Source organism: Sus scrofa, chromosome X, assembly GCF_054392235.1.
Source record: "Sus scrofa isolate SSC_HxYL_T2T_F1_AM1 chromosome X, Sscrofa_HxYL_maternal_Yorkshire_Landrace_v2.0, whole genome shotgun sequence".
Taxonomy (NCBI): Eukaryota; Metazoa; Chordata; class Mammalia; order Artiodactyla; family Suidae; genus Sus; species Sus scrofa.
Genome location: NC_139401.1, coordinates 64667110 through 64694199, shown reverse-complemented (window position 1 = coordinate 64694199; position 27090 = coordinate 64667110). Strand labels below are relative to the sequence as shown.

Genomic DNA, 27090 nt, shown 5'->3' with positions numbered 1-27090 from the left:
AAAGGTAGCAGAGCATAGCGGTAAGTGCACAGGTTTTGCCATTAAGACAGAGCTGTGTTCACATTTCAGCTCCACCACTTACTGAATCCTGGAGTAATTTCATTTAAGTGAATAGGTATGATTTTAATTTGGCAAAGAAATGACCTAGGAGAGAGACTACGGGGTCATAAAACTTGAATTTGAATCCTGGTCACACCATTCATCATGTCACTTATTTAACCTCTGAACCCCAGGTTCCTCAACTCTGAGATAAGGATAATAACACCAACCTCAAAAGGCTGCTGTGATTAGAGATACTGTTTATAAAATAGCTATTATAGTGCCTGGCAAATATTATTTGCACAGTAAATGTGGTTTCCCTTACTAACTTGCTGCCTGTGCAATCCCACACAACATTCAACATTTTCTGATAACAGATTATATCTGAAAACAATATGCAGCAAATATCCCCATGCCTTTCAGCACAAGAATAGCCACACACAAATTTTCATTTTCCAGTGTTTATTTGCACATTTAAAATCCACAAATCATTTTACAGCTTTATACTTTCACAGGTTCTTTATAGGAAAGATCAAGATTAAAACAGTATGAAGAGGACCAAGAAATTACCAGCAGTGATGGTGCAGAGTACAAGGGCTCTGAAAAAAGAACAGAGTGAACAAGAGCAGCATGTGGCCACTTCCTACCAGGCTGGAGCAGTGATTTCATTAAGGCAAAGCCTTTACTGTGTTTTTTCTCTCCCCCCACCTAGTTTAACCCAAATAAAAAGGCATTCTATTCTCATAACCGCTGAGGTCTTAGGAATATTGATGGTACTACATGTGACCAATTGTATCTCTTGACTATAAACACCTGAACAGACAAGCTAAATTTTGACGTGTTAACCATCCTTCTAGGAGAATTAAAATGAAAGAGGCAGAAATTGTTTGATTCTTAAGACTTTGAGAAAAAGGGGAGGGGTGTATGTATCTGGTGGTGGTGAGAAGATGAAAAAAGGTGCTCAAAGAGGAATAAGGGCAGCAAACCTAACTCTTCCCAATGTACAATAGCTCTTGTGTTTTTCTCAGATGCTGCTAATACAGTGTTCTAGTACTGAAGAAAAAAGGAGTTATTGACCTCCAGTGAGCTGTAGGTTGCAATGGCTAATAACAGGGAACATACCCTGGGGAGGAGGTATAGTCATTTCATGTGCATAACAATGCAATTCAACATGTGTCCTACTATGATCTCAGCTAATGTGTTTTCCCATTTTAATCAGTTTACTGTGTGACCTTGGACAATTTACTTAACCTTTCTGAGCCTCGATTTTCTACCAGTAAAATGAGGAGTGTAGCACTTTATGTTAAGGGTTGGAGGAGATGCATGAAAAGCACTTAAGGAGTTCCCATCATGGCTCAGTGGTTAACGAATCCAACTAGGAACCATGAGGTTGCAGGTTCAATCCCTGGCCTTGCTCAGTGGGTTAAGGATCCGGCGTTGCCTGAGCTGTGGTGTAGGTTGCAGACGCGGCTCAGATTCTGTGTTGCTGTGGCTCTGGCATAAGCCGGCGGCTACAGCTTCTATTGGACCCCTAGCCTGAACCTCCATATGCTGTGGGTGTGGCCCCAGAATAGGAAAAAAAAAAGCACTTAAGAATTTGCCTGGTCAAATCAATACACAGAAAGCAGATTAATGTTGCCAGGTGCTAGGAAAAAGGAGTGACTGCTAATGGATAACGAGGTTTCATTATGGAGTGATAGCAATGTTCTAAAATGCGATCGCAGTAACAGTTGCAAAATGATGTGAGTGTATTGAAAAATCACTGAATTTTACATCACTTGAAAAGGGTGAATTTTATGGTAGAGTGTATCACAATAAAGCTTTCATAAAAAAATTCTTAAAAAAATAGAATAGTGTCTGGCACATAGTAAGTGCCCAATAAATGTTAGCTAATATTAGTAGTAATATTATTGTCACATTATTATTCAGCCATGCTATGGCCTAAGTAAATCCCTTGAAATTCTTTATTTTTAATAAAAGCCCACAGAATCTAGAGAAGTATTTCTAATTTACATATATGGATTAACTTCACACATTTATTTCTATCCAAATTGTCTCAGAAATGAACAGTTTAATTAAGAAGCACAATTTCAGTATTTTACTCAGGAATAAAACAACTACATGCAATGGACATCCGATCACATCAAGATAGGCTTTAGATAAATTCCAATGACTTGATGTTACCCAAGAATTTGAAATGACAGATTTTCATCTTCACCTCCAGGAATTAAACAGCAAGTCTAAATACAGTTAATACCTAGATTATATAAAGTACATAATTAAACCCTCAAATAGAGGCTTCTATTCACATTTTTGGGGACACCTTATAAAAAGACAAATATAGTCAACAGTAACTGCTTACTAGCCCCATGCCCTGTGACCCACCTCACCCTGCTGAACAAAAATCCCTATCACAATGAAAAGATCAAATTCAATTCACAGAGTAAGCCACTTAAGAGGCAAAAGACTTGACAATTAATGATGGACTTTTAAGAATACACTACACATTCAAAGATGTTCACACCAATTGGGTTTTTATAATCTGAATAGCAATTAAACCCAGTTAACCTTTCCTATTGCTAAAGAATGTGACAACATGGAGTCTCAATCTCAGAAGTAGGAGCAGCAAGTGATAGGCCACAACAGAAATAATGCACCACATTAAGCAATGATGCTCAAACACGTGCATCTCATCTAAAACAGGAAACCTTCCATTTCCTGGAACAGGTTTCCTTTGCTGCAGTCCCCTTCCCTTCTAGTCTTCCTTTCTATAATTAGCCATGTGCCTCTGCAGCAAATTAGGGAAAGTTGTGTTGAGGGTTACAACTTCCAGATACTCAGGTCTTCTGTGACAGAAAGCAATGCACTTTTTTGCATATATTAAGAAAATATTTATTTACATCATCAAGCTGACCACTCATTTTCAGAAAGATAATTAAATCTCCATTTTACCCACCTTCATTTAAATCAATAAAACTATTCCCAAAAGTAACAGATTAAAACACAGAACGAGTTGCCTTAACAGTCAATATGCATTACTCATCGCCCTCCTACTCCCACCACACACACACAAAGCCCACCAAAGTTGTGGCCTTAGGAATTTCTGACCAAATATTTAGCCTGAGTGAAATTCAGTAAAGATTTAATTCCCTTTTGAGAAGTATGGTTATTTCTTTAATTTTACATTATAATCATTGAGAGAGATTAGGAAACAACTTTGGAAGACAGTTATTTTTAGTGGGAAGTTAGAAAATTTCAGACAATGGAAATGGATAATTTACGACCAAGTTCAAAATTAGAACCAATTTCAAAATATTTTATCAGTGCAAGACTGAAACTCTGGCTTTATCCTAAAAGGGTTCATTTTGAAATTTAAAAGGGACATTGAAATAAATACAAACACAGTACCCAAATATCTGAACAAGGCTGAAACAGAGGGGACCAACTTTGTAACGCTTTGTAGTTGAATATCATTCCAAGAACTCATCTGTCCTAGTACTGTTCATTAGGTTAATCAAGGGATGGAGAAAATGTCTTTAAAATTATATATCTATGTGTAGGTTGTCTTTAAATACAAATGAATAAATATTTAAATTCTGTGATAAAGAAAAAATGCAGAATAAGAAATTCCTATCTTTATAAGTAACTGCATATTTACAACAAATGTTTTCTGCCTGACTCCTAATCTTTGTCTATTAAGAGTTCTTCACTGTGCAATTTATAGAAGGCAGCAGCTCATATTACCTTAAAGGAGCCATGATTAGCTCAGAATCAGCATGTCCCAGACACCCCGCTCTCTAAAAAGCCTTCATACTTGCGTGCATAAATAGCTGAGAATACAAGTCGGTGCTTATGTGCAAAAAAGTACTTGTCTAAAGGAGAGCTAAGTGGCTTTACAAATAAAGTCTAAATCCAACAAAATAAATTGACATTTCCCAACCCAAAAAACCATACCTAATGAAAACTGCTAAGCCCACTATGAAAAAAGGTGGCAGCTCAACTCATCTTATGTTATGCTCTAAGCATCTAGACGTTCTGTGAATCAGCCATCGGAACACTAAATCCCTCCATGTTCACATGGTCAAATGCAGGCTTCTGATTTAGCTTTACTTTCTACTTAGAGGCCAGACTACACAGAATAGCAAAGGGTTCCTTAGAGCTATGCTCTATGCAAACCACCTCATTCTACCCTTAAGAGAAGGTGCCCACATAATAATATGCATTAGGGACCTACCAATCTAAATTTCTGAGATCTTCTACTTGGATAAGTTCAAGCATTGGTCAGTCCACTGAGAGCTTCAGTCAAAGGAAAATTATATGTTGACCGCTAATAGCTTGCATATGCAGAACTAGGGAATAAGATTAAAAGTTAAGAGTGTCAATGAAGTGCTAATGAAGCACAGAAGGGTAACTATACAGAAAGACTAAAAAAGCTTAGGTTTTAGATGTCCTCTGCTTTTTTTTTTTTTTAAGCAACAAGTGCAGAATTTTCTCTAATCAAAATCTGAATTTTGGTTAGTTCATGTTTTTTCCTCCCACATCTATGAACCCCCTTCCCAACCTCTGTCATTGTCTTTTTAAGCTTAAGAGAAATAAAATGGATAGATATCCTTTCTTATTTATGAAAGGAGAGGCATATTCTAATAGTCATAAGGCAATGTGTTTAAGAGCTGCACCCTGAACTGGTATTCTCAAAACTAAAAATATAGTTACCAACTATATTCAACTTGCAGGATGTATCCATGTGCTTCTTGAGTCACTGGTTGTCACCCAAATGGACCACGGTGACCCCATTATGCCTCAGGAGGCATGAGACTGTGTGTACTATGCACATGTATTTTAAAGAAATAATATTAAAAGGTAAAGGACAGCCTTTCAAAGGTCAGTTCCTTACATAAATGGTGATGGTGCTTTATGGCTCCCTTTTAATCTCCTCACGTACCCAGTTACCAAATACCTTCAAAATTAGACAAAAGAGGGCCAGAGGCAAAGCTCCATGGTGAACTGCATCTTTCAGATGAGCTTTGAATTCCTTGGTTTTTAATTTCCATTTCCTGATTTACTAAGGAGTGAAGGTGAGAATCATCCAACTGATGACAAAATAAAACAAGAAAACAGGATAAACAGCAAGGGCTTTGCGGTTTGGAGGCTGGCTATCAGCAAGAAAAGCTGTAGAGGCTAAACAAAACAAAACAAAACAAAAAGGAATATTTAATACAATAAGACTGACACAACTACTAACATTTACTAAACCTGAATGTACTTGGCATAGTATGGGGCGAAGAATTATATACTACATGTTCAGTTATATTTGTGATCCTCAGAGAAAAAGGCATTTGGCAGCAGAGTTTTCCAGTCAGCTGAGGGCTGCTTGTTTCAAGTATCAAAGCTTTGAGAGTTTTCAAACATTTTAGATGGAAAGCTTTCTAAAAGGGGTTTCTTTCCCCTTTCTGGGAAGTTATTGATCTGTGCTGAACAAGCTTACAAAGCTCCTGTGGCAAATGGCCTCACACTGCTGTTTTTTTAGTAATTGTTCTGAGTTATCAGCTTTTTTCAGATGCCGTTCTGCAGGTCCATCCAAGAAATACCTACTCATCTTTTTTATCTACTCATGAGTAAACACCCTTCAAGGAACTCTTTCCTGAACAACCATCTAGTATCCTGCCCTCCCCACCACCCCCAGGTAGAACTGCCCACTTACCTCTTATATGTCCCCAATATACCCTGCACAGACTTTCATCACCTTCCTGGAACACTTTATTGCCCTTAAGAGTTTACACGCCTAGCTTGTGAACTCAGAGGATAGAGACCGTGCCTGCACAATGTCCAAAACAGTTTGTGCTTAATGTATATTTGCTAAATTAAAGTATGAATGCTTACAGGAACCTCTCTCTCTTCCAAAATTCTACTTGCTGAACTGTTATAAGCCTGGTTACTAGATAACTAAGCTATTTAGAACTACATGGGAGTTCCCGTCATGGTGCAGCGAAAATGAATCCAACTAGGAACCATGAGGTTGTGGGTTCGATCCCTGGCCCCACTCAGTGGATTAAGGATCCTGTGCATTGCTGTGGCTGTGGCAGAGGCCGTCAGCTGTAGCTCCGATGATTAAACCCCTAGCCTGGGAACCTCCATATGCTGTGGGTGCGGCCCTATAAAGACAAAAAGACAAAAAAAAAAAAAAAAATTAAAAAAAAAAAAAGAACTACATGTATAGTAAATTAGCAGACTCAAAGTGAGGGAATAAGAGGTTCTTCCATGGATAAGGTGCCCAAGTTTCATACAATATTAAACATTAAACAATATTTAATATAATATTCTTTGGAATATCAATTCTGGTACTTTTGGACCTTAGTTTTAGATTACTTCTTGGTTTTTAACCATGTTACAGAACAAAGAGACGTACTGAACTTAAAATTAGGCAGTCTGTCTATCATTAAATAAGCTAGGGAACACTTCCAGTTTGAGGTGGAATTTAAGAATTTTAGGAATGTACAAACAATAAGCAAATAGTATTCATTACCACTGCTATAGGTTCTCACTAGTCTTTCGCAGAAATTTCTACTGAAGCAGAAAAATACTATATAATGACAGTTAACAAACCTATACTGGGAGGTAGAATATAGTTCTAAACAGATATGTGGTCTGCTTGGGTTTGAAACTTGATTCCCCTATTTATGAATTTTGTGTCCTAGGCCAAGCTGCTTAACCTGTGTCTGTTCCTCATCTATAAAAATGGGGCCAATTAATAACAGTTTTTATTTATTAGGGTTGTTGTGAGGGTTAAATGAGATAATACATATAACATACAACAGTCCTTGGCCTATAATAAGCAATTGGTAAATGCTAGCTATTATTGTAATTCATTTGTCAGGAAAAGGCTCACAACATTTCCCAAGTCACCAATGCCTCCTATATATATGCCAGGACTAAGCTAGGTCTGGTGTAATCTCCCGTCCCAACCCTATCCATTATTTAAGGATTGAAAAAATAAAAAAAATAAATAAATAAAGATGTGACTCTCCACATCTCCAAAGTCCAGACAGCCATCTAAGAGGAACATTATCCCTATCAATGCCTATACTGAGAGGTGACAGTTCTATGGACGACAATGGTAAGAATCATGTCACTCACATGTGGCCTATAAGTTACACTGCTCCTCATCTGGTCTTCATCTCTGCCTGTTTTGGTCTGCTCTGCTATTAAGGAGGTAAGTATGTTCTTACCTACTATAGACCAGGCAAACATCAGGATCACCACAAAAAGCCGGACCATGAAGTTTATTGGTCCTTGCTCAGCCAAAAGTACCAGTCGGCAAACCAGCATTGCCACAGTCAGGGGAAGTATACAGTAACCCAGCACACAGAGGCTCTGAAAAAAAGATCTAAAAAACAACATACATCCATAAAGATCATAAATATAGCTAATCTGTACCATGATACAGTTTATTACACAGATTTCTATGTACCATAGACTATTACCCTCCTCCACATAAATAATACATCAACTTTATGAGGATAGGCTTCTGTATTAAACATATGCTTCAGCTTCTCTCCCCATTCCCTCCTCTTCTCCTCTTAAACACTTGAAGAGTCAGCCATCTAAAATACCAGATGATCTACTCTAATTCCTAGAGACCTCTTTCTCCCACTGAACCTCTAAGATGCTGTTTCTTAATCTTTTCTGGTTTATAGATCTATGTGAATATTTGAAAATTCGTTGAGAAGTTTCTGTCATGGCTCAGCGGCAACAAACCCGACTAGTATCCATGAGGATGCAAGTTCGATCCCTGGCCTCACTCAGTGGGTTTAGGATCCAGCATTGCCGTGAGGTATGGTGTAGATCACAGATGCAACTCAGATCCCACATTGCTGTGGCTGTGGTGTAGGCTGGCAGCTATAGCTCCAATTTGACCCCTGGCCTGGGAACTTCCATATGCTGCCACTGCAGCCCTAAAAAGACAAAAAGAAAAAAAAAAGAAAAAAGAAAATTTGTTGAAAGCTATGGACCATCTGTTCCCAAAGATAAACATAATCTTCTAACACAAAAAACTTTGCCTATGATTTCAATGGCTGGAGAGAGAGCATCTGAAGCTTATCAAAGGGCCCTAGATAATTTAATTCAACTAGGTAATCCCTGTTCAGTGGTTTTAAGAGAACTTCCTCTTTGGTTTTCATTTATTTTGATTTTTCTTTTTGAAGAACACAAAACTAGCCAGATTTCCTTAAGAGTCTAAGATATGCAACCTGGCAAGGGAAAACATATGCATTTTAATAATACTCACATGTTTCCTCCAAGAAGTTTTGAGTTGAGGGTGATGGTAACTGCACCAAACCAGACAATGACAAACACTTCTGCAAACTGGGGCCCTCCATCTTTTTCGCTATCTACAGAGCCTCTCTGAAGCATTCTGCAATAAGGAAATGGCATGAGAATTGCCTAATCTTTTATTTAGAGCAACAAACTTAAAGAACAGGTTCTCAAACTTTGAATCAGGGTGCTGCCCTATACCTTACCTGAAGATTTATAACAAGCAGGTTGTACAAAAGGAAAACGCCAGAAGTATATGGCAAGGCTCCCATTATTTCAAATTCTAAATGCCTCAGGACTACAAGGAGTACTCCATTTGGCCTTATGGGAATGTTTAAACAAATTACTGAAGACTTTTTTTTTTTAAGCAGAGGGTATAAACTGAAGGGCTAAATGTGGCTCACAGACATGAGGTTGTTGGTCCATATAGTACTTAGAATGGTCTTAAATTCAAGTTGACATTATTTAAAATTGGGAGGTTTCACATAAAATATGTATTTCTGGATTTTCTTGAAAAATCATTAGAGTTTTTAACATTGGGCCTGTGTTTCCACATGGCAACAGTCAGATGCAGTTGACACAGCCACAGGTTCCCTTGCAAGGGCTTCTTATCACCAATTCACAATTCATGCATGTACACATTTGATTTTATACTCCTTGGCTTAAGGTTCTAGTTCTGGATTTAAAAATGGAAAAAGTCTACAAACCTATTTAGCTGTGGATTTAAACAATCAGATTACCACTAAAAGGTTTTGCTTCGAAACTGAGTATTCAGTCACTGAAACATCCTCTCTTCGTCTAAGAAGTTACAGATGTAAATTGTTTTGAATTTTGGACTTAGAACACTTGTATTTTCATTTCTTTTTTCAGTAAAACAAGAAGAAACATCATCAAGCTCGCAACCTCTTCTTATTACCAAGTATAGAGAAGTTCCCACAGTAAGTTTTGCTTTACTATGCTATTTGCCAGTACAGGTTTTTGTATTCTACAGTTCTGCATATTCCATTCTGAGTCCTCACAATTCAAGGCAAAGAATGCTGGCCCTTGTCACTTGTTGGCTGGATCCCTTACTGCTTCAGCATGGCATTATGGAAAGAACATTAACTTGCCTGGAAGGCAAGAGACTGAGATATTGATCCAAATTCTGTCACTAGATATGTAAACTGGAGCAAATCACTTGATTTCCTGTTTTCTTCTCTGGATATTAGTGGGGTTAAACTCCACAATCTGTAAGGTTAATTTTTTAAAAATAAAACAGTATATGCTCAGAGCTTCTAATATAAACCCTTTCATCAAGGCATTGGATTATTTCCCTTGATGTGGTTATTTTAAGCATAAGATATAGCACTCTATATTTTTACCTAAATTGCTATATGCTTGACTTACATTTTAAAATGGGTAGAGAAGCCAGTAAGAAACTTGTTGAATTTAGAATCATAACAGGTTAGGCCTGGAAAAGACCCTCAACCATTTCCTTCTATCAATATGGAAAAGGAGACCCAGAGAGGTTAGGTGGGAAGAGGTGTGTAATAATCACAGGGGTGGAGAATGGACAGTCAAGGAAACCTGAGGCCGAATCCCAGGTCTACCACTGATTATGTGACCTTGGTTCAGGCCTCAGTTTCCCTGAACCTGAGCTTGTTTGTCAAAAAAGGAAAATAATATTCACTTCTTGTTACTGAGGATAAGATAAGCAAAGTTATTTAGAAACCTGTTGTTAGCTGAGAAAAATCCTTACACAAATTTTAGTTATTAATAGACCAAAGTCACTCTACTGATAGCAGAGTTATGGTGAGAACTCAGAAGTGAATCCTAGTGCAGTATTTTTTCTACTCTACCAATGGTTATATTCTTCTCTCCAGTGGAACTTTGTTTTCCTTCTTCTGTCCTTTTCCTTTTACATACAATGTGTGTGAAACATGATTTTGCTTTGAACTCTACCATTTCTAATTTATTCTCACTTACATTTTTAGTAAAATTTAAAAAGAATTATGTTTACAAATATACAGTGCTTAAACCCACAGATATTTAATTCACTTAGTTTAATTATGGAGAGGTACATGAGAGTGAATAAATGTTGAATAGAAATGGCTAAAACAGGAGTTCCCAGGTGGCACAATTGGTTAAGGGTCCGGAGTTGTCACTGTAGTGGCTCAGGTCACTGCTGTGTCGTGGGTTCAACCCTTGGCCCCAGAACTTACACATGCCGTGAGTGTGGCCAAAACAAAAAAATGAAAGAAATGGCTAAAACAAGCTAAGAAGTCATTGGTAAACAAAGGTGGGCATAATTTTCATATTGTTAAATTCCAACACTCTCTGAACTGATCTAGAAAGGTACACGACTTTTTAGATTTAAATACATAAAGAATACAATATGTCACAGAAGTCCTAAATGAATTATTCAGTCAAAATCCCTTTCAATTTTGAAACTCCATGAAAAAAGTCTAATCTATCTCAAATGACAAAAAAAGGAAATATAAGTACTTACAATGCAAGTGTCACACAAAGGATTAAAGGGCCCCATAAATCCCCTACAAAGTAAGAAAAGACAGAAGATGGTTAAGACACAACCATGTAGTATTTTCTATCTTTATCTGTCTTTATCCCACCCTTGGAATTCAGACATCGAGGCTTTCTCTGTCTGCTCAAAGCCTTCCCATCTCTCCCAGGCCTCTACTTGCCTTCCCTGCTCCCCATTCTGAATGCCCTTCTCCACATATCCTATATGTTTTGTTTACTTCATATACCACAAATCACCCCTTTCCCTACCTGCTTAACTAGGCCACATTCCAGCATGCTGGAGTTAAAGACCAATGGGCAAAGAGTCAAAAGACTTATATGCCCCACACCACACCACCAGAAAGACTAAAGCCAAGTCACCTCACCAATCTGAGAATACATTAGACAAGGGAAGTATAATCAAGCTGACCTCACAAATATGAAAAATGAAGATGAGAAGTGACTTGCCCAATTTTACCTGAACAGTTAGGTGTGGGGGTGGGATCAGAATGTAGATCTTCTGATTCCTACTACCAAGTCCTTTCTACTCTGCAACACTGCTTCCCTTTTATAATTACTACCTTGAACTAGCACAGAATTGCTGTTCTTATAACTGGAAAAAGAGTCCAATATTGGTAATTCCATAGGGTTAAACGTTAACATATACTATGAAAGCTTTCTGAAAACTATAAAAGCTCTGTCAACATCAGTTCTAAGCATGGTGATTCTCAAGAAAGAGCTGTTGGGCGATTAACACAACAGTTCAGTAACAAAGAGCTTAAGCACAATTATCTTCCTCAAATAATATGAAAAAAAGGTACACATACCACTTCTAACTTTTACCTCACATGTATGTAACTTTACCTGAAAGAAGTATGCATATGTGAACACATCATTTTTTTGGCTTTTTTTTTGGGGGGGGGGCTGCACCTGCAGCATATATAAATTCCCAGGCTAGGGGGCAAATTGGATCTGCATCTGCTGGCCTACACCACGGCTCACAGCAATGCCTGGTTCTTAACACACTGAGCGAGGCCAGGGATTGAACCCTATCTTCATAGATGCTTGTCGGGTTTGTTTCCACTGAGCGGAATGGGAACTCCACATCATTTTTTAAAGTAAGTAATTCTGATTATCACTGAGGACAGTTTGTGGAAAATGTTTAAAAAAAACCATAATCCTAACACTCTAATAAACTATTACTGTTCTTAATAAATTTTTTAATTTACTAAATGAAAAATTGAATTCAAGTACAACTGACATTAAAACGGTGGCTTTTTTTTAATGCACTGAAGATTGTTTTTAATTTGTAAAAAACACTGTATTTTAAAGTATTTTATTTTTACAAGTAGTTATTCTTGTAAAACACGTATTACACAAAATCTACCATGTCAGTCACTTTTAAATGTACAGGCACTGAGCTTCATTGTTGCACAAGCATCACACTATCCATCTCCAGAACTTTTTCATCTTCCCAAACTGAAACTCCAACACATGAAATAATACTCCCCAATACTCCCTCAGCCTCTGACAAACATCATTTTACTTTCTATCGGTATAATATCTTCAAGGTCCATCCACGTTGTAGCATGTGTCAGAACTTCACTCCTTTTTAAGGATGAGTAATATCCCATAATGTATATACCATGGTTTATATACCACATTTTACTTACCCATCCATCCACTGATGGACATCTGAGTTGTTTCTGCCTGCTGCTATGAACATGAGTGTACAAATATGTCTGAATCTCTGCTTTCACTTCTTTTGAGTATACCCAGAAATAGAAGTACTGATTCATATGGTTAAGTATGTAATTTTTTGAGGAACCACCATGATGTTTTCCACAGTGTCTGTACCATTTTACATTCCCACTAGCAATGCACAAAGGTTCCAATTTCTTCACATCCTCTCCAACACTTGCTATTTTCTATTTTTTTTTTCATAATAGCCACCCTAATGGATCTGAAGTGGTATCTCATTGTGTTGTTGTTTTTAAAATTATTTTTAAGTTGTGAATTTTTTTCCTTGCCACTTTGCCAAGTTCAATGATAACAAGGCAGGGCAGAAGCACAAATTTTGGCTGTGACTTACCCTCCGTGCAAGCCTTAACCATCCCCACAAGGTTTGGGAATGGATCTTAACATGTGACATAGCCATATGATTATTAATCAGCAAACTAACACATTGGTTCTGCATCGTGACTGAAGCAACTTTGCTCTGAACTGAGCCACAGCAGCAGTTGGAAGGATAGTGTCACATCTGGGATGGCAGTGATAGAGTAGAAAGGGCACTGAACCTGAAAACTGGGTTCTAATCCTGCTTGTGTGATACTGACAAGATATTTTTGGCTTCCCTGAGACTCATTTTCTTCATCTGTAAAACAAGAACAATAACTCTTACTTCACAAGGCTGTTGTAAGGATTAAAAAAGATATGGTGAGGGGAATGCCCCAGAATAGTAGCTAACATTTATAGAGGGTCTACTAAATGGCAGATGATGTGTGAGGTGGCTGATATGCATTACATCTCTAATCCTCGAGTAGGTACGTGTCATTATTTTTACTTTAATAGAGGAAGAAAGTTCAACCTCAGAAAAGTTAACTATTTTATCTGAGATCACACATCTAGTGATGAAAACACTATTTAAACCCAGATTTGTCCATGACCTTTCTATTAGGTAGTAATAGCAATTCACATGTCAGCTCCAATCCACAGAATACTGTGTTGAAGATGATTCTGACACTGCATCCAATCTCCATACAGTGATGGCACATTTGCCATAATTTGACATCCCTGTATTACAGCTGAAATGCTGCCAAAAGAGAAGGTACACTTATGATACTGTTACTACTCTCAAATAACTGATTCAATTTTTTGGATAAATATTACTAAGGAAATCAAGAATGCGTGAAAAGAAAAAGGTCTACCAATTTTAAGAATCAATTGTAAATAACAGATAATTTACTGCAAAACTCCTAAAGAAAGCAGTCAACAGAGTAAATGACCATTCTGAAAACAGAAATGTCAATAAAGTACAATTAATTTGTTAATCCTAAATGGGTATTAGCTATTATTCTAATTTAATATTTAAACATTTTGCCTTTCCCTTGGAGATAGTCAGCTCTTAATTTGAACAAAGTCCCTATGTGTTTGCCACTTCCAGAAATATTTTTTGCAGTGTCCATTATAGAAGGTGAGAATATACAGTCAATATTTATCGATAAGGACAATATATTAAGCAAAATCTTCCAATCTTTAAAATTCCACTCTAAATTTTTAAGTCTTTTCAAAAATTTCATTTATATACTCAATATATATATATATTTTTTATATATATAACTTTTGTCTTTTTAGGGCCACACCCATCGCATATGGAAGTTCCCAGGCTAGGGATCGAATTGGAGCTGCAACTGCCAGCCCATGCCACAGCAACACCGAGCCTTGTCTGTAACCTACACCACAGCTCACAGCAATGCCGGATCCTTAACCCACTGAGCGAGGCCAGGGATCGAACCTGCATCCTCATGGATACTAGTTATATTCATTTCCGCTGAGCCACGACTGGAACTCTGATTTTATATTTTTAATATTTTTTTGTCCTGCAAAATGATATTAGTTTTATTACCCCAGAGCCTACTTAGGATAAGGTATGGCGAAAAATAGTAAATCCTCAAAAACCTCATATACTTACAATCTCTCAAAAGAGTATTACTTTTCCTTGGGTACAAAACATGCATGAATTTTTTCCCAACAGCTTTTAGATCACGCATCTGAAAAATATAAACAACTTGTTGTATTGTGATGACCAAGGTTGCCAAGCAGCCCCTCACTTAATTTGCTAAAATTTATTCCATTTCGATCTACTTCAATCTCCTAGAAGCTCTTCATTGAATTTTAGAGCTATAGCTCCAGTTTAATTCCTTCGCTATACAAACAAACCAGAAAGGTATGGTTTTTCTATTATTTCCTTTTTCTGTTAACTTTTCTGATTAACTACTTAAGCCAACATCTAACTCTTTACCTCAACGATCTGTTCTGTCTTTTAAAACTCTGCAAAAGAGGAATATAGCCCTCCTAATATGTTACTTAAAGGAACAAATATAATAGCACTAGTAAAATCTGCTCTGTAAAACATAGCATCTGACTTTCAGTTCATACACGATGAGGTCACAAGGGCCAATTATCCTGCTTCTCAGCCACCACATTCTTCACAATATGTAAAATAAATTTGCAACATTTCTAATTTAGCTGGTAAATGAATCCTAGAAGCCGGATTTTTAAACATTTAGACATTTAAAGAAGGGTACAGACATAAAAATATAACCTTTCAAAATACAATTAAGGTTATTCTGTCCTAATTTTTTCACCTAGAAATTTCTTCATGTCATTAATAGTCCTTTGTGAACATAGTTTTTAATGGTTGTTTACCATTCTATCCGCACAGACATAATTTACTTAACCAACTACTCTTCTGTGGTTTAATTTCCCCCCATTATAAAGACTACTGTAACAAACATCTTTGTATAAATATTTTCTGTATTTATAAGAATATTTTTTTGTATTTAAAAAACTTTTTTCCTTATACTATACCTGGAGAAGAAGAATTATCACCTTAAAAATATATTTTAAATTTCTTATTATCAATCACAGCCAAATTGCTTTCCAAAAAGGCTGTGCCAAATTATTCTCTAAGGGAGAATCTTAAATTTCAATAAATATAATACATTGAAAATCAGTGAACAAAAACATTACAAAGTGCAATTAGTTATTTATCCCATGACACTGAACAGAACTTCCCTCAACTCGTCTAACTTACAATGGTATTCTGAACAGATTCATTTAATGTGGAACTGTCAAATTCACGAATGCGAGATCTCATAGGAATGGTGATTTCTCCTTCCACGGGGATGTCTTGTGAGATAGATATATCTGAAAGGCCTGCAAACTGAGAAGAATTAGGAAAAAAATTTTATAGCCTGTAATAAACTGCAGGACTCCCCCCCAAAAAACATCATTTCCTAGAGAGTAGGACTATTTTTTTGCAGGGTTTCATACAGTTTTTAAAGTAAGGCATTAGCTCACCAGACACTGAACAATGCAATTAACTAAAATTCTCAAATGCTTATTTCTTTTAACTTAAAGAAGGGCATAGCATATGATGGAAAAAATTATAAAGTAAATAGCATAGACACTCTCTTGCCCTCAAGAAAGCTTCACAGGAGTTCCCGTCGTGGCGCAGTGGTTAACGAATCCGACTAGGAACCATGAGGTTGCGGGTTCGGTCCCTGCCCTTCCTCAGTGGGTTAATGATCCGGCGTTGCCGTGAGCTGTGGTGTAGGTTGCAGACGCGGCTCGGATCCCGCGTTGCTGTGGCTCTGGTGTAGGCCGGTGGCTACAGCTCCGATTCAACCCATAGCCTAGGAACCTCCATATGCCGTGGGAGCGGCCCAAGAAATAGCAACAACAACAACAACAACAAAAAAAAAAGACAAAAAGACAAAAAAAAAAAAAAAAGAAAGCTTCACAGGACATAAGCAAGTAAGACTGCAAAGCTATGAAAAGGTGACCTTTCAGCAATCACATCTTAGCATATCCATGATTCTGTTCCACTTCTGTTCCTTAGTGGGCTCTAGTGGCCTCTATTGGCTAAAAAGGAGCATTATGTGAAGTCAAAATGGAAACTGGGAAGAACATGGAAATAGCAAAATACATTATTTATACACTTTTTATCAGGTTGTTGGCAACCATAGATCAAATGACATTTCCAAAGTGACTTGCAAGATTGCAAACTTTCAAACTCTTATGTTCATATGTCAAATTTGATTATTGTGACTTCTGAAACTCTAGCATCTTCTAGTTCCTGGGAAAACAGGAGTAATCTGTTCTCATGTGTTTTTTGGCCCAATGGGCACAATATTTAGTGGGTAGTTGTTAGAGGTAAATGAAATACAAGACAATGTACTAAAATTTTAGGAAGAATAAGATTGTTCAACCAACTTACGAAAAACAACTTTCAATCATGCTCTTAATAAGGGAAAGGCAAATTAAAACTACTTGAAGTAAAAATTTTCACCTGTTAGACCAGCAAAAATCCAAGTGTGACAACATACTCTCCAAGTGAAGCTGAAGGGAAAGAGCACACACAAATGCTGCTAGTGGGGAGGCAAAATGGTACTACACTCTACTGAAGATGAATCTGACATCTAGCAAATTTATATATGGATCACTCACCATTTTTGGGAGTCTAAAGATCAAGTGGTAAAAATACAAAAAGACATATACACAAGGCTCTTTATTACACGACTACTGGTAAGAGCAAAAAAAACTAATAGTCTAAATGTAACAAAGAACTCATTGAACAAAGTGCAGTATGTCCACATGATTGCTATGCAACTGTAAGAAGGAATGGGAATGTCTCTAAGAACAACTATGGTGTGTTAAATTTAAAAGATAATGTGGAGAAAATTTTGTATATATGCTACTATTTATCTAATAAAGGAGGAGATAAAAATATATATACATATTTGAATGTTCTTATTTTTCTTCTTCTTTCTTTCTTTTTTTTTTTTTTTTTGCTTTTTGGGGCACACCTGGGATATATGGAAGCTCCCAAGCTAGGAGTGAATTGGAGCTGCAGCTGCTGGCCTGTGCCACAGCCATAGCATGTGGGATCCAAGCCACATCTGTGACCAGATCTAGCATCTCCCTTAGCACTCGACTGCTGTTTCTTGTTACTTCATACTTGCTGGCTTGGTGGTGGGGACCTGGGAGGCAGGAATTCTTTGTTGTCTTGGTCCATCTCTAGTAGAAGAGGAACATGAAGCTGGTGATGCATTGAAGGTTCCCACATCAAGGACAAAATCTTGCTACCCCTGGAGGAGGGGTGGAAAATCATCCCAGGGCCAGACTATTAAGAGTCTACATCAGCTGGGGAAAGAAAAGATCACTGAGAAAGTACCACCCTTTTACCTGTGCTTAGGGTGGGTACTGTTTTACCAGTGTTTTTCTTACTGTTCCTCTTTAGTTTTCTGTCTTCCCTTTGCTCCTACATAAAATAGTGGGTTTCTCTCCAAGATCTAGCTCTAGTAGAAAAGGTGTATGCGTGAATGATGGTGAATTTATCTCAATAAAACTAGGGAAAAAAAACCAAAATAGAATAGAACATCCAAGAGCTGTGGGTCGATATTAAATAGTCTAATTTGTACACAACTGAAATCCCACAAGGAGAGAAAGATAATGGATCTAAAGAAATATTTGAAAAGATAATGGCTGCATTTTCCACCCAAATAATAGAAGACATCAAATAACAGATCCAAGGCCAGAGAACCCCAATCAGCCTAAAGACAGAACAAAACCAAAAATCCACAAACCTAGCCATTCAAACTACTGAAAACCAAGATAATGAGGAAAATCTTAAAGGCAGACAGAAAAAAAGACATTTGCAAAGAGATAACAGACATGCCACCTAAAACTACACATGGCATTAAGAAAATGGATACACCTTTAGAGTGCTGAAAGAATAAAACTGTCAACCCAGAATTCTAAACCCAGCAAAAACAGCCATTAAAAATGAAGGCAAGAAGCTGTGGTGTAGGTCCCTGCTGCGGCTCAAATTCAATCCCTTGACCAGGGACTTTCATATGCCACTGGTGTGGCCAAAAAACTGTTTTAAAATGAAGGCAAAATAATGACTTTTTAGATAAGCTAAAGCTGACACATGCACTACAAGATATGTTAAAGGATGATCTTCAGAAAGGAATATCATATCAGAAGGAGATCTGAATTTACACAAGGAAATGAAGATTTTCAGAAGTGGTTTAAATGAAGGTAAATATAATTTTTTTTTCTTATTCTTAACTGTTCTAAAAAATGACAGCCTAAAGGTGAGGTCACCAAACATTTTGTGTGAAGGACCCAAACAGTAAATTTCGGCTTTGAAAGACAGATGGTTTCTGTTGCAACTACTCAACTCAGCTGCTGTAGCAGGAAAGCAGAAACAATACATAAAAAATTACATGTGGCTGTGCTCCTATGAAACCTTATTTACAGAAAAGGTAGTGGGCCAGATATTAAATTATAAAAATATAACATTTAGGAGATAACTAGAAACTTGAATACTGAAAAGACATTTGATATTAGGGAATTGTTGATTTTTTAGTTGTACTAATGATATTATGTTCTTTAAAAACAGAATCCTTATCTTTTAGAGTTATATATCAAATACTGACTAATGTAATGATGCCTAGGATTTCCTTCAAAATGGTATAGAAGGGAAGTGGGTAGGTCTACAGAAGAAAAAAGATTAGCCATAAACTGATAATTGATATTGAAGGTTGGGTACATGAGGGTCTACTTTATCATTCTACTTTTATATATGTTTGAATTTTTTCTTAATAAAAAGTTAGAAAACAAAAAAAAAATTCCTAATTTTAGGGACCATCCAAGTTCTTTTTTCTTTTTGCCTCCCCTCCCCTCCCTTCCCCAAGCCAAAATGAACGCAAATATATAAGCCTCTAGATCTGTTTACAGGAAATACTATGGACAGAAGCACATACTAAAAATGAATACCACCAGGATATAATCAGTCAAATAAAATACAGAAAGTGGAGAATTCTACAAGACAAATGGCTGAATTTAAACAAATAAATTATACTAAAAAGAGGAGAATGTATTTAAAAAGACCTATTAACCAAATAGAATTTGCTGACCTTATTTGGATTCTGATTTGAACACACTGTAAACACACCTCTTTTTTTTTTTTTTTTTTAGAAAACTGAGAGAAAGTGAAGAGATGACATTAAGGAATTATTAATATTTTGTTATGTGTGATAACAAAGCAGATAATGAAAAAGTCCTTACCTATTAGAGAAACATACTGAAGTACTTATGAGTAAAGTGATAAGTCTTGGGTTTGCTTTAAAATACAAAAGTTTGTGAAAGACAAGGAAAAGACTGAAGAATCATTACAGGCTGAAGGAAACTAAGGAAAAATAACAATTAAATACAATGTGAGATCCTGGAACAAAGAAGGACATCTGTGGAAATCCTGATAAAATCCAAATAAGATCTGTAGTTTAATAGTGTTGTACCAACATTAACTTCCTGGTTCTGATACTTGTACTACTGTTACATGCAACATTAACATTAGAGGAAGCTGGGTGAGGTATATAGGAACTCTCTATACCATTTTTGCAACTTCTCTTTATATCAAAAATTAGTTCAAAATAAAAAGGTTAAAATAATCCTCCAGAAAAAATGTTGTGGGGAAATATATGAAATAAGAACAGTAGAGTGTTGATAGGTACATGAGTTCATCATACTACTCTTTATACTATATCATTTCCTTGTTTTTGCCACTCCCTCAAACTACTCTCTTTTCTTTCCTCTTCTCTGATCAAACTTCTGTTCGATCTCCCACTCACTTAATCCTTTGTAATCTGCACTGGTCTTCCTACACCTTGACTGACACTGCTTTGTAACAGTGAGCTCATAATCAAGAAATACAAGAAGCCTTTCTCAGTTTCGCCCTCTGAGTATTCTTCACCACTTAATGGATAAACCACTCCTTTTTGAAGCTGTTATTCTCTCTTCAATACTAAGACACTGCCCTGTCAAGTTCCAGGATTGCTTGTTTTGAGTTTTCTTGCTGCCTGCTACTGCTAGGGTAGGTAGGGCAGTAGAGAAGGAAGGGGCTTTGAAGCCAAACAGGGCTTTGCCCTCACATGGAAACAACAGTGCTATGAGAATTAGCACCTGTATGTCACCTAGCACAGTCAATGCTCAACATGTGGTATCTGGAGAGACTTGGTTATGAGTGCAAGCTCCTGGAGCCGGGCAGCCTGAGCTCAAATCCTAGCTCCATCATTTACTACCTTTGTGACAATGAGCAGGTTCCTTTTCCTGTGTCTCAGTTTGCTCATCTGTACAACTGAGATAATGGTACCATCATCACAGGGTTGTCCTGAGGAAGGAATGTATTTAATACAAGTAAAACAGTAGCAGAATCACAGCAGGGGCTAGATAAATGTTAGTTCAGGTTCAAGATTCCAGGAAAGTCAATTCAAGCTCTGTCACTGTTACATAATAAAAAATTTGGGGATTTCCCGTCGTGGCGGAGCAGAAACAAATCTGACTAGGAACCATGAGGTTGCAGGTTCGATCCCTGGCCTCGCTTAGTGGGTTCAGGATCCAGCGTTGCCATGAGCTGTGTTATAGGTAACAGATTTGGCTTGGATCTGGCGTTGCTGTGGCTCTGGCATGGGCCAGCAGCAACAACTCCGATTAGACCCCCTAGCCTGGTAAGCTCCATATGCCTCAAGTATGGCCCTAAAAAGACAAAAAAACAGAAAGAAAGAAAGAACTTGGCTGGCCTCTGTCCCCAGTTTCTGGGAGGTAGCCTCTAAACTCTTGAAATTTCCTAAATGACAGTAATATTTTTGTTATTCATAGTGGGCCCTAATAGTTTAGCCAACAGGCGAGTCCTGGTGGCACCCTAGTTTATGCTAATGAGATGACTCAGCATGGGGGCTAACAACACCAAAAAGACTAAACACAAGATTAGAGGACTGGGCATTTGAGTCCTGTGGTATAAACCTGGCCTCTTGGGGGGGGGGGGGGAGTCAATGATCCAGTTAATCATGCCTACGTAATGAAACCTCAATAAAAACTCTAGATACATGAGTTAACTTTCCTGGTTGGCAGTATTGTCAGGCATCGACGTATCAGAGTCCTGTCCTAACTCCATAGAAAGACAAGGAAGCTTTGTGTTAGGGATCCTCTCAGACCTCAACCTATGCATCTCCCCCTTTTGCTAACTTGGATTGTATCCTTTTACTATATTAAAAGTGTATTTTTCTATAATAAAAATGTAATTTTAAGTGTAGCATTCTCCTGAGTTCCATGAGTCATTCTAGCGAATTAAGGAGAATGAGGGGATAATGGGAATCTCTGAATTTGTAGCCAGTAGGTCAAAAGTGAGGGTAGTCCCTGGAACCTCCAAATATGTGGCTAATGTCTGAAGCCAGGGCAGTCTTATAGAAGACTGTTCCCTTAGCCTGGGAAGTTGGCCCTAACTCCAGCTACTTGGTTTCAGAAGTCACTGCAATCACTAAAGTGGGCCATGTGATTCTTACCCATCCCCCATCCCAACCCTTCCTGTCTCTTCTCCAGAGAATTAGTGACATTGCTCAGTGAGCTTAGCCAGGATCCATGGCCCTCCAGCCAAATAAATGAGACAGCATCACTAAGCCTTCAGCTAGTGGACCCTGCTCTCTGACTAGCCCCTCAGTGGAAAACAGAGGTGACTTTGACCCCATGTCCCTCCCCTTCATCTGTGCAGGCAGGCTTATGCACATACGTACACAGAAACACACATGCACACTTTGTTGCCTGGTTTGGGCCAATAAGGGGAGCAGGCAGAGGCAGAGCCAAAAACACACAGGAAAAGCAGGGCCTGAAGCCTTAAGAAAGAGGCTGGGAGGAGTTCCTGTTGAGGCTCAGTGGTAAAGAATCCGAATGGTATCCAGAGGATGCAGGTTTGATCACTGGCCTCGCTCAGTGGGTTGGGGATCAGGTGATAGCGTAGGCTGTGGTATGGGTCGCAGACGTGGCTTGGATCCTGTGTTGCTGTGGCTGTGGCCAGCAGCTGTGACTCCAACTGGACCCCCCAGCCTGGGAGCGTCCATTTGCCATGGGTGTGGCCTTTAATTAAAAAAAAAAAAAGACCAAAAAAAAAAGCGGCTGGAGCAATGGGTCATGCTACTGACCAAAATCCTGGAGAGAGAAGAGTCAACAAGGTTGGGGAGCGGGGCATCAAGCAGAAAACAGCTCTGTACAAGAGGCCTGGCTCCAAGGGGTTGGGGTGGGGGCGCTTAGTGGCATGGTCTCTAGTCAGCACCTTCACCTGGGACCAGCTTCCTTCCAGACCTCAGGCTAGTCATTACTATGGCTCTTTTTCCTGCTCCCTAGACAGGCAGTAGACAGGCATTACCTAAGATTCTGTATTTTCAACTCTACACAAATGACTCCTAAATCAACCTCTCTAGTCCTGACTGCTTATGAGCCCTTAAATCCAGATTTCAGTGTCCAACTGTCTGCTATATATCTATGGGATGGCCTGCCAATATCTCAAACTAAATATTTCCAAAAATGAATACTCTTTTAGAGCCCTCATTCTCCTCATCTGTATTTCTGTTCAGGGCCTCACTGTCATCCCATCTGCCCATAGCCTTGCTTTTCAAAATGAGATACTAGGAGAAGCAGCAGCACCACCACTTGGTAGCTTACTAGAAATGCAGAATCTCAGGCCTCATCACGACCTACTAAATCAGAATCTGCATTTAACAAGATTTCCCAGATGACTGAGATGCATGTTAAAGTTTGAAAAACACTGAACTAAGACACATTTCTCCCTAGCACTGCAAACCCTGAAGGATTCTGCCTTTCTCAAATCTTCACATCTCCTGCCTATGCTGAAGTCCAGGTAGCCATCGCTTCCTCATGGAACTACTACAACAATTGTGTTGGTCTCCTAGATTTCTCCAAACATTCATTTATTTTTTTTGTCTTTTTTTGTTGTTGTTGTCTTTTTAGGGCCACGCCCCCGGTATATGGAGGTTCCCAGGCTAGGGGGTCTAATCGCAGTTGTAGAATCCAGCCTACACCACAGCCACAGCAATGCCAGATCCACGTCTGCGACCTATATACCACAGCTCACGGCAATGCCGGATCCTCAACCCACTGAGCGAGGCCAGGGATCAAACCCACAACCTCATGGTTCCTAGTCAGATTCTTTTCCACTGCGCCACAACAGGAACTTCCAACATTCATGATTTTAAACCCTTCCCTCCTCAAAAATTTCCACTGGCTCCTGTTGCCTATTAAACTTCCCAACATAGTAGTTAACAGCAAGAAACAACACTTATCGCATGATTATTACATGCCAGGTACTCTACCAAGTGTTTTACATGTGTTAACTCATTTAATCTACCCAACAGCCCTGTAAGTATCACTTAATCTTCATTTTACAGATAGGAAAACTGAGCCATGGAGGGGTTTGGTAATCTCCCCAATATTCCACAGCCAATTAAATGACAGAGCAGAGAAGAAAACCTAGGCAATTTGACCCCAGAGCATACATCTATAACCACTGTTCCATACTGCCGTTCTAACTTAGCAGCCTTATCTTTTAAGGTTTACCCCTAATACTTCCCTGCTTTAGCCAAAGTTATTCTATAAATACATTAGCATCTCCTAACCTCTGTACCTTCATCATGAGAGGCTATGTAGCACTAAGAGAAATAGTCTGGGCTTCAGAAGCAGACCTAGGTTGAAATTTCAGCCTGGCCACGCTAGGGAAATGATCAAATTTCTCTGAGTCTCATCTCCCCACCAGCAAATAGAATACAGTTTAAAAACCACCTAACTTAAATAGTTGCTGTGAAGTCTATAAAACACGCAGAGGATGTCTAGCACAATCCTGGCACATAGCAGGTTCTCAATCATTGACAGCTCTTATGCTCACCTTGAATTTCAAATTCTACCCATCCTTTGAGGCCCCCTCAAATATAACTTCTACCACATAGCTTGCTTCATCACCCCAAGTAGACATGATAGCATCTTCTTTTAAACTTTTTTAGTATTTTATGTGTACCATTCTTATATATTGTCATATTTTAGCATTGTACATCTGTCTCATCCCTACAAATTGGACTGTAAGCACCATAATGGTAGGCCATCTATACACCCTAAAGCCACTAGCATTGGGTATCACACACTGGGAGTTCAGTAAACATTGCTGAATAGGAGCTCCCATCGTGGCGCAGCGGGAACGAACCTGACTAGAAACCATGAGGTTGCAGGTTCAATCCCTGGCCTCGCTCAGTGGGTTAAGGATCCAGTCTTGCCATGAGCTGTGGTGTAGGTCAAAGATGTGGCTTGGATCAGGAATTGCTGTGGCATAGGCCAGCAGCTGTAGCTCTGATTAGACCCCTAGCCTGGGAACCTCCACATGCCACGGGTGTGGCCCTAAAAAGAAAAAAAAAAAAACCTTGTTGAATACAAGTGGATTGGACACTGAGTAATGAGTAACCAGAACCACTAAAATTAATTAGGGGAAAGCTTATAAAAGAGGAGTGGGGCACATTAGATGAAACACCTAAACATCTGTAACTATGTTATATATCAGGCACTATGGTTATATGGTTGTTATATGGTTATAACATGTAACTACGTTATATACTATAACTACATTGTATACCAGGCACTATGTATTAGTTGATTTAGTACTCTAATTCTATGATGAGTTACTATCCTCGTTTTCCCAGTGAGGAAACTGGAGTTCAGAGTGATTTCCTCAAGGTCACAACTGCTCCATGAGAACTTGGACCTACTCACCTTCTTTCATTGTTGTATCCCCAGTGTCTAAAGAGTGACTAGAATATAGTGGATGCTCAATAAATATTTGTCGAATGAGGAGAAAAACAAATAGAGCTAGTAAGCAGAATGAAAACTAGAATCAGTTTCATCTGACTCCCAGGTTAGTCCTCTACTATGTTAAGTTGCCAGTTTAAAACAAATGAAAGGGCTGAACCATTTACTGAGCAACTACTATATAACTAAACACTGCTAGACAATTAAATGCTTGGGAGGAGGGACTGAGGGCAGAATGTTCAGTTGACTACACTCCTCAGTTATGGCACTGGTTGTATTAGACACTTCACATTAATTAGGTTAACTTCCTAAGAACTCTTTGAGAAAGGTATTTTAATCTCCACTTTACAGATAACGAAATACTCTCCATGAAATGACTTGCCCAAATTCATACAGCCGGCAGAGTGAGTGATTCCAGACCAGTTAAGTTTAACTCCCAAACCTGTGTTCTTAAATACTTGTCCAGGCTTTGGACTTGTATTTGCAATATAAATCCTATCCTCTGTACAGGCAGGAGCAAGAGAGCATCATGAAGAGGATGAAGAGGATTGCAAGGAGCTTCGACAGGGAGGGCAAGGATTAAACCAAGACGATGGGGGGAGGGGTCACGAAGCAAATAAAGTTATAACGTCCCATGGGAAACAATCTCTCATAAATCCCAGAATGCGGCTACTTCAACAAGAGCTAAGGACAGGTCTTGACAAAATGAAGGGACAGCAGATGCAAAGATAATTAAATTGCTTAAAGCTCGGCATTTAACAAAATGCAGGGGAGGAGGGCAAGCCTCAGAGTCTGGGAAGGGAAAGTGAATGAGTTTCACAAGAAGGCGTGGAAAGAACGAGGGAGGGAAGAACCCCAAAGAATAGGTGCAGTGTTGGGACTGGTTTTGGTATCGGGTACAGAAAGGGCCTGCCGGGAGGAAGGGATTCCGGCACTCTCAGGCAACCAGCCCGTCACCCGACTTCCTTAAGGTGCACTCTCCTCACCCTCGGTCCCTTCGGTCGCAGATCCCAAGCTCACCAGGGGCCTGGGCGTTGCTGTCCCCGGGTCTCCAGGAGACTCCGCCGCTTCCGCCATCTTGGCCCTCCTTCTCTCGGGACGCTCCCACAGGCCTTTGCAGAACCTGCGACGTGGAGGCCGGGGTCCGTCAGCGCGTCTGCGAGCGGTGGCCGCGTCACCAAAAGGCGCCTGGCAGCAGTTGGTGATCACGGCCGTCGGCCTTCGTCTTTCGTCTTCCGGGGGTTGGGAAGAGATCCGTGTCGCTTCGCTTCCCTTCCTCGGAGCCACGGGTCCTTCTAGATACGCTCCCCCTTTAATACTCCATCCAGATGCTCAGCGTGCTCCGACGGCCTTGGGACCGCCGCTTCCTCCTCTCCCCACCCCCGCCCCTTGCGCCCGCTTCCGGCTCTCAAAGAGTAGGCTCCGGGTACCGCCCCCATCCCCCCCCCCCCAGCACCACACCTTAGGGCAAAGGCCTGCCCCTCCCCCGGCGGCCAAGGGATTTTGTTTCCCAGCCGCTGAATGAAAGGATCCAGCCCCCCCTACCTACCGCTCCCTCCACTGTCACCCCGCCTGGCCGAATCCCTGAGCTTCTCATCCCACCTAGCGGCTTCCCACTTCCTCGACTTTTTTTTTTTTTTTTTTTTTTTGTCTTTTTGCATTTCTCGGGCCGCTCACGCGGCATACGGAGGTTCCCAGGCTAGGGGTCGAATCGGAGTTGTAGCCGCTAGCCTACACCAGAGCCACAGCAACGCGGGATCCTTAACCCACTGAGCAAGTCCAGGGATCCAACCCGCAAACTCATGGTTCCTA

The 27090-nt window shown here is 39.2% G+C and overlaps 1 protein-coding gene across 2 annotated transcripts; it reads right to left on the bottom strand.

The window, feature by feature from the left end:
• Positions 1 to 484: 484 nt before the first annotated feature.
• Positions 485 to 26373, bottom strand: YIPF6 (Yip1 domain family member 6). 2 transcript variants are annotated; one of them, XM_005673699.4, is made up of 7 exons: positions 26265 to 26373; positions 15665 to 15793; positions 14540 to 14618; positions 10838 to 10880; positions 8324 to 8449; positions 7266 to 7423; positions 485 to 5217 (listed from the first exon to the last, which is right to left on the bottom strand). In XM_005673699.4, the coding sequence occupies exons 2-7, from the start codon at positions 15725 to 15727 to the stop codon at positions 5102 to 5104; spliced, it is 585 nt and encodes a 194-aa protein (XP_005673756.1). In that variant the 5' UTR covers positions 15728 to 15793; positions 26265 to 26373; the 3' UTR covers positions 485 to 5101. The 2 variants fall into 2 exon arrangements, with proteins under 2 accessions (XP_005673756.1, XP_003484168.1); XM_003484120.5 differs by having other exon boundaries at positions 26299 to 26373.
• Between the last annotated feature and the right edge of the window lie 717 nt (positions 26374 to 27090).

What these genes read in the sequence shown, in the direction of transcription:
- YIPF6 (XM_003484120.5), bottom strand. Translation starts at nt 26,355, where the DNA reads ATGGCGGAAGCGGCGGAGTCTCCTGGAGACCCGGGGACAGCAACGCCC. An exon ending in AATCTGTTCAGAATACCATT is followed by an intron (nt 14,619 to 15,664) that starts GTAAGTTAGACG and finishes TATATTTTTCAG; the next exon opens with ATGCGTGATCTAAAAGCTGT. An exon ending in AAACTTCTTGGAGGAAACAT is followed by an intron (nt 7,424 to 8,323) that starts GTGAGTATTATT and finishes GTTGTTTTTTAG; the next exon opens with ATCTTTTTTTCAGAGCCTCT.